The sequence below is a fragment of the Momordica charantia genome (assembly GCF_013281855.1).
Source record: "Momordica charantia cultivar OHB3-1 chromosome 9 unlocalized genomic scaffold, Mcharantia_2.0 BLBB01000009.1, whole genome shotgun sequence".
Lineage (NCBI taxonomy): Eukaryota > Viridiplantae > Streptophyta > Magnoliopsida > Cucurbitales > Cucurbitaceae > Momordica > Momordica charantia.
In genome coordinates, this window is record NW_028275167.1 from 23,414,520 (window position 1) to 23,422,835 (window position 8,316).

The window sequence follows — 8,316 nt, forward strand, 5'->3', positions numbered from 1 at the left end:
TTTTTAAGTTCTAGCAACTTGTTAAGTATCATGTAAATTTATTATCAATTAAGTTTAACATCTTCCACCAGATTAAAAAGATACCTAAATATTAGAGGTAAAAACATATATTTTTTTTAAAAAATAGAATTGCACTGTTTAGATAAATTTGTTGAGAAAGGTGTGCTAAGGACAACGATCATATCTCTAAGTATCTCTACAATTGAATGTTATTGTCTGCTTTAAAGCTTGCAACTTAGTCTTTTGTTTCACTCAAAAGACCTTATACGAGATAATTTTCATCGTCTTTATACCATTTATCACTCTCTTTTCTTCCTTAGCCAATATGAGATTTTGTTTGCACTCTTTACAAACCCCAACAATCCTCTTCTCAAAGTATCACCAGGCCTCTCCTAAGTAGTTATTCATCAGTCAGCTACAATGAGAGCTTGCTTTTATTCAAAACTCCAAGTGCACCTGGATAGAGCACAGCCACAGATTCACACCATGATCGCATCTTCTAAAGCTCACTACTTCTTTGTTTGGCACCCGAAGATTTCACCGACTCGATTAGATTTTTTTACCATGACTTGATACCATTTGTTAAAGACAACGGTATGATAAATGTTAATAAGACAACAGTATGATAAATGTTAATAAGACATGATCTAACTACTACCGTTTATACCATCTATGGAATTGCATTTAACGCAAAAACCATCAATTAACATTTTTTGAGAACCATGAAAATTTAAGTCCACAACTACCATTATAGTTTCTTCTCGAAAATTTCTAGCCATGGGAAAGTTTAAAAGGAAATCTAAGCAATCTAGGCAAAGTTGTATGTCAAAATCATCCACCCTTTGTTTGGCCTTCCTCTAGATTACTACTTTCCCACTACAAAACATCCCACAAACACAAGTCCAACATGTCGAACAATAACAAAGTGCATAGTAGAAGAATATAGTGAATTCGACATTTCCTACCGACATCTAGGCTCGAGCACTCGTCCACGAAGCACCAATGCACGAACCACCTATTTGATAACATCTAGGATCGTCTAACTCTCCTTAATTTCCAAAGTTCCAACAACGAGCTCAAATATAGAGCTCAAATCGTGGAACTTAACGTTACCACAAATTAAGAGTAAGAAAGATCTAGATTTATTAATTAGTTTCTAGTAAATGTCTAAAAGTTACTATTTATTAATTAAATGCCATAATTTAAATTATTTCTCTATGAGCAAGACCTATAAGACATCAACTCTTACATATCAATTATCCTACCTATCCACACATTTATTGTCTCAAATATTTAGAGTCTAGCTATGCTTGAGACAAAATTTACTTACGACTCACACATATAGTTAGAGCAAATTACCGTTAACGAAATGATGACGACCAAAAATAACATAATTTTAGGTTTCAAGAAGTAACTTTATTAGTTAATCTTGAAAACGATAGAATTTGAGCTCAACTACCAACACAAGAATCAATTCTAAATGAATCAATTCTAAATCAACTATGGTCTCCATTACTAACATTTTTTTAGATGCTATCATATGATCCTAACTCCAAAAATAAATAAATAAATATAAAATATAAAAAAAAATAATCCATACCGTATTCGATTTTTTGAACCATTTAATTCAAATCCGCTTGGCATGAGCGATCCTATAACAGCAAGCCAACCCTTATAGACTTCCTTTGAAATGATCCGAATTCAATAGATTTGATTTGCAGCATCTACACTAACACACATGCACGACGCCATTGATAATATTAACATTAACTAATAAAATTAGTCTCTAAACTCAAAGTTGTGTTTAATAGACGATTTTAACTTTGAAAAATGTCCATAATAAAAATACGGGAACCTTGTACTCCTCACCACTTCCTAGATCCTTCGATTGTGTCTAAAAATCCTTTATTTTTAAAAGTACCAAATTTCATGTAGGCCTCAACTTTTTAGATACAAAGTTAAATTTTGAACCTGTTAGATCCTGACTTTTCAATAGTGTTTGATAAATTCGTATATTATAGGTAGGAAAAAAGAAACAAAGGCTAGTTCAGAGACCGAATGTTTAAAAATCAAAGAACCTATCAGACAAAATTTGTTACGTTTTTTTTTGTTGTTTACTTTTTTCACTCTAATCTTTAGACATTATTGTTCCTTTTCATTATTTCAATGAGAAGTTCGTATCTTTTTCAAAAAAAGAACTTGTTAAACGTTTTCCAAAGTTGCAATTTAACCTAATATTAAAAATAAGGGACAGATAAGTTCTCAAGTATATGGAGACCAGTCTGCTGTTACTCTGTAGTTTCATGAATTCATCAACGGACATGCACAAAGAAAATGAAGAACAATACAAAATGCATCAAAATCATGTCCACAACAGTCTCAACGAAACAAACAAACACTATTAACACAATAGTATGTTGTAAACTTGACCCAAATCCTTCAATCCTGTTTTCACTAATCCATACTACATTCATGAATGTCCGACCCAACTCACACAATACAGAATGCATCAAAATCCTGTCCACAAGTCTCAGTGAAACAAACACACTATAACACGATAGTAAGTCGTAAACTTGACCAAAATCTTTCACACTCCTGTTTTAACTATACCCATGAATGTCCGGCCCAACTCACACAGTTCGCCTAGCCTCACTGGAGAACTACCTGACCCTACAACAACAATTAGCCACCATAGTACCCATGTTATAACATTCATTCAAATCCATTCAAATTGCAAGGCAGCTCTGGTCTTAGAACAAATAAATATTATTGATATCAAGACATATAGTTGGATTCTCCTCCGTCAATCATGATCCATTTTAACATCAAGTAAGAAACAAATGTAAGATTATGTTGGATTCTAGATATATACTAGTCAAATTCAAATGGAGACAATCAAAAGCCACGGAAGATTGGAGTTTCATACATACGAAAGTATTACGTGCAAATATTCGCAACAAGTCCTTACTCGCATATGTGAAAACGTCCAAGTTCTCCGATTTGAAATCTCATTCCAAATCTACATTCCAAATCTATTTCACATTATAGACAGGTCCTTTTAAGGATCTGACCAATTGGATGAAGTGACAAAAACCAAAGCCTTACCGAGCCAGGAAGACATCATTTCAGAACAAAAAAGAACCTAAAATTTCAACCTCATATTCCTTACATAGATTGCTTTGAATTCTCCTCTTTTTTCAAATCTGCGATTACCCCTAAAGCTAAGGAACAATCAAGGCTAAAATAGATGATTTAAGTTGTTTGTTTCTGGAAACAAGAAGCTACTTGGAGGCTTTGTTCATTTAAAACTAAAAATCAAATTTTCATTGAGAATAATGGAAGAATACATATGGGGGGCCTGAAAAAAATCCTAAAATGAAACTTAACTCACAAAAAAAAAAAAAATGAGGCCTCTACGCTCCCCAAAAGAAAAAAGGGTTCAGCCTAGCTAAAAGAGCAGACCTCCCCATGAGGACTCTCCACCTTACAGAAATATTCTCCCATTCCTCTCAAGCTAAATACTCTATACAATAGCAAAAAAAACCTACACACCAAAGAACTCCCTCGGTTATTATTTTTTTAAATAAGAAATCGAGCTTTCATAAAAGTATATACAAAGGCCTACAGAAAAGCAAGAAAAAAGGGGTCAACCTATAGGGAGGGGCTCAAGTCCAAAAGAATAGCACCTAAGTATCAAATATATATATATCTTTAGTAACAAAAGGCAAGGCCCACGAAGAGGTGAGTGAAAGTGAAACAAAAGAGCTTCCTCCTTGTTCCAAAATGGAGGGTGTAACAAAAACTCGTCTATCATCGAGCAACTCTCTTTATTATGAGCCAAGCACATGCCAAGCATACAAAAAAAACTACCACAAATTGAATATGAAAACCTTTTTAACAAAGAGAATAAAAGAATGTCTTAAGATGCAGTAGATAATCCATGTCTGACCCTCTTAGGAAAAAAATTAAACCTTCTTGGGAACTCTAACCATCCACAATAAAGAGAATAAAGAATGCTGTGAAGGGCGAGAGACCACTCAAACTATGAAGAATGACCTATAAAAGAGCCCCGTTGAAGGATTTGGAGTCCCCAATTAGAAATCCTTAGTTTCAGGATGACAATGAAAATCAGCCCATATACGAAGTAAAGCAGAAAAACAAGAAGTCCCCCCCCCCCCCAACCACAACAAACTAACCTCACATAAGAAAGGTAGTAAAGATGAGGGAATAGAACATTGATGGAACTATCACCCCTTCCAACAACCATCCCAAATGCAAGCGTGCAACCAAGCCATCCTCAACAGAAAATTTCAAAAAAAATTGTAATAGAGAAACCAGATGAGATAGCTTTCTAAGAGTTCTTATATGTGCCTTTAGCCTCACAAACCAAGATCCACCAAAATCCCAATAGAATGAGAATCATACTTACCAACTATAACCCGATGCCACAGAGCATTTGCCACCAAAGGAAAATACTAACAAGGCTGTAATTACAAAGTGTCAACTTTCCTAAGCCTAGCTCACTAAACTAGACCAATAATGAGACAACCTCCCACCTAGTCGAAGGAACCTAATGCAGGTGAGACTCAAGAGACACCACAAGCTTTACAGCAGAACCCTAAGGACAGAAAAAAAAGACAGCACCTCAGATATTTCAGTTTGGTACTTTAATTATTAATTTTGAGTTCAAGTAAACTCTCCATCTACTGTTCATTGGTTGTTGAGCTTTTCATTTGGGCTTAAACCTCAGGCTGCCCATTTCTCTTAGCTTTATGATTTTACCTTATATTTTGTATTCGTTATTAAGGTCCGCTTTTGTCTTTCTCTAGTTCCATAAACAGGCATTGTGAGACTCTAGGGCAGACGGTTTTTTGAACATATTTATAATTTTACAATGAAATGTTACAGTGGCAGCCCGGAACATTTTCACCCTTCCGCAAGTTGATTTGTCCAAAAATACTGAGCTGCAATCAAAGCCTTTTCTTAACTTGCTATACTAGAACCCCTATCCCCCAACCCTTGTCAACACCTTTTCTTAACTTACTTCATTAGATCCCCCACCCTCCCACAAAAAGTTCCTCATAAACTTCTATAATACATCACTCACGAAGTAAGTTGGGAACTTGCACAAAACAAATGGGATGAATTTTTTTTTATATGATTGAGAAAAGAATGAAAGAATACAAAAAGAACAAGCCAAGGTGCTAAAAACAACAGCCCAATATAGTCGAAGACCAGGGGAGCTCCACAACTAACCATACAAAGGGACTCCCATACAAAATAATGGATAATTACAGAAGTCCTTAGAGACCAACCGACGCCCATGTAAAGGCATTAAATCCAGCCAAAAACCACACCTCCCAATATCTCTCCACATCCCTAAAAAACATATTCCTCTATAGCCAAAGACCCCAAAGGACTGCAAAGAACCAGCTTGCCACAAAATCCGACCGTTATCCCGTGAAGGAAAAAGGGATGATTGTCAACCAACCACCTTGAGAGAAAAAAACACACTTTTACAAAAAGAGACTTTTTTTCCATATTAGGATTCCAAAAGGGTAAACAATTTTACTTCAAGCTGAACTTATACGGTTGCTCATGGACAAGAGTTGGAACAAAAGCTATACCAATTCTGAAAGAGCCAAAAATGGTAAACTATAGTTGTCACAACTTTTGGAGTGTTACAGTAAGTTGTGGTTCATTACATTCAAAATAGACTTACAATCATTAGTATGCAAAGGGCACTGTGACTGCCACCAGTGTTGAAGTCCTAGGAGTCTATAACAAACAAAATGTGCTTTTCCAGAAAGAGAGACACTTTTGAACCTCTTATAGAATTCAAAAATGGTAAATGATTTTAGTTGAAAGACTTGTGAAACTGATGTGGTTTCTTGTGGACACGAGTTGAAGAAAAAACTGTACCTCTTTTCAAAGGGCCAACAACAGTAACAGCCATTGAGAATGCTTTTGGACTGTTACAGTAAGCCACAAATTAAATTCTAGTGAATTGTGTGTTTGTCCAGTAGTTATTTCCAAGTTTGGGTTCTTCACATATATCTGGTGTCATTCTCTCTATCTCTCTTCCTTCTACTTCATTAACTTCATTATGATCTTAATTTGGCATACCGTATAACTTTAAAGATAAATTGGGACTTCCACAGAGTTCCATTAGGGGGCAGATAGGAAGAACTACAACATAAAGAAGTAAACATAGCATTTGAAAAGACCTCAATGAATGGAAAGGCGAGAACAACTTGACCCAAAAGCGTATTCCTCAACCGATTCTCCTATTACCTAAGTCAAGCATCAAGCTAGAAACCAAATACACCCATGTGCAAGTGCAAGTGAAACATAATGGCAAAAGACAGCCCCAATCTAATACAAACGCTAAAAACAGTGACAAACAATGCAATCAAGAAACTGCCCAAAACCAAATAACTATTAATTTACCAAGATTTCCAGTGAATAAGCAAAGAACAACAGAGTCGCCCAACAATGCCTTTAATCACAACTCTCTCCCTCAAACCATCTATATAAACGGAAACTTCGTAATCAGTAAACATTTGGAAAAGAAGCTAGGACATTCAAGAGTCGGATTAGTTTCATAGCATATAACAGCAGTAGCAAAGCGGTTACAAAAGGACCTGCAATTTTCGTAACATAGAAGCAAAAAACCGAAACGAAAAAACCCGATAAAGAGGAAAAGAAAAGAGAACAGACCCAATTATTCGAGCACCGACAATATGGCGTCCATCTCCATCTGCATCCTCAATCCCGATTCTTCAACCTCTCAACCCGCTGGTTCAACTGCTCGACCTTGACAACCAGATGAGTAACGGAGTACAAGAGCCAGTAGAAGACGAGGGCGGCGGCGATCAAGAGCGCGTTCCGCTGGCTCTTCATGATGGATTTCTGGTGGCGAAGGAACTCGGAGGGGGTGCAGGAGTCAGATTCGCAACTGGGGCGAGTCTCGTATTTCCAGTAGATGTCCATGAGCAAGAAGAGGCAAAAGGGGACGACGGAGAGGAAGGGCTTGAGGAGATTGCGAGTGACGGCGATGAGGCCCTTGCGGAGGCCGTCGAGGCCTGGGATGGTGAGGAGGAGGACCATGATCGCCTCGGCGGCGGCAGCGTAGCCAAGAACAACCCATTCTAGAGCCATTGATGGTAGATCTGAAGTGGGTATAGGAAATTTCGGAGATTTAATCCGTGGAACAATGCTTTTCTTCGAAACGAAGGACTTCGATTGTGTAGCGCTTTGGAGAAGACGAAGGAATCGGTGAGTTAAAGGAAGAGAGGAGGAAGACTCGTGTGACACGTGCCAACTCTGAAATGGGACGCTTGTTACTTTCTTCTATTTTACAAACTCTTTCTTTTTTTTTATGTAAATATTTTGATTTTTGTTCATTATGCAAAATGTTGATTTTGGTTTTTTATTCCATTTTTGTTATTTTAGTTATTGTATTTTCGCAACGTCGGATTCGAGTATTTAGTGACTAATTTGGTCTCGGTTAAAATTTTATGCACTTTAAAAATTCTTTAATATAAATTTAATGCTACATTTCAAAAGTACACGTAGAAAATGGTATTTAAACCTTTATTTAGTTTGCTATTATGTTTAGCCCTAAGGCTTCTATCTCAAGCATTGATGAGCTCATTACCTTTTTAAAGGTCTAGGTAATTAGGTGCTAATTACTCTATAGTCACTTATAAAACGTAGGTTTCCTCTCCTCTAGATTACCTTTTCTATATGAAGAATTTGCCCAAAAATAATCTTCATTTATTGAGATCATTATCACTAAAATCAAGACTCTTTAAACTTTATACAAATAATTAAACTTTTAGGGCTTCCCCTTTTTGATTATGAACAAATTTGAGGGTAAGATAATGCAATATTTATCTAAGTTTAAGGTTTAATTTAATGAAATTTAAAGTTTTTGGTACTTTTTTTTGTACACACCCTCTTAGTTTGAGATATATGCCTTAACGCTGATCTATGCTTGTTTTAACAAGTTTTTAGTAAAAATTGATAGGTTCAATGATAAAAATTTAATTTTGATGTGTGGGCTATCCACATTCATGTTTCCTCTCCACATGAACAATTTGAATAAAATAATGTTTAATATTTATAAAGTAGACTGCATTAATAATAACACTAAAATAATAAACTCAACTTTATTCGTTGATCTTTTTATATTACTACTTAAATTGAATTGTTGTTGTAGGTATGTTTATTACCATTTTAAAATAATAGTGAGTAATGATAAAAGTGATTTTAGTCATGTGAAAATTATTCCCAACATACCATAATGTTTGA

At 35.6% G+C, this 8,316-nt stretch overlaps 1 protein-coding gene across 2 annotated transcripts; it reads right to left on the bottom strand.

Moving 5' to 3' along the window:
- Positions 1 to 2,335: 2,335 nt before the first annotated feature.
- On the bottom strand, positions 2,336 to 7,297 carry LOC111021338 (uncharacterized). Of its 2 annotated transcripts, none has more exons than XM_022298259.2 (2): positions 6,721 to 7,291; positions 2,336 to 2,670 (listed from the first exon to the last, which is right to left on the bottom strand). In XM_022298259.2, exon 1 carries the CDS (start codon positions 7,159 to 7,161, stop codon positions 6,769 to 6,771), a length of 393 nt encoding a protein of 130 aa, XP_022153951.1. In that variant the 5' UTR covers positions 7,162 to 7,291; the 3' UTR covers positions 2,336 to 2,670; positions 6,721 to 6,768. The 2 variants fall into 2 exon arrangements, with proteins under 2 accessions (XP_022153951.1, XP_087973777.1); XM_088117651.1 differs by lacking the exon at positions 2,336 to 2,670 and adding an exon at positions 3,393 to 6,529 and having other exon boundaries at positions 6,721 to 7,297.
- Between the last annotated feature and the right edge of the window lie 1,019 nt (positions 7,298 to 8,316).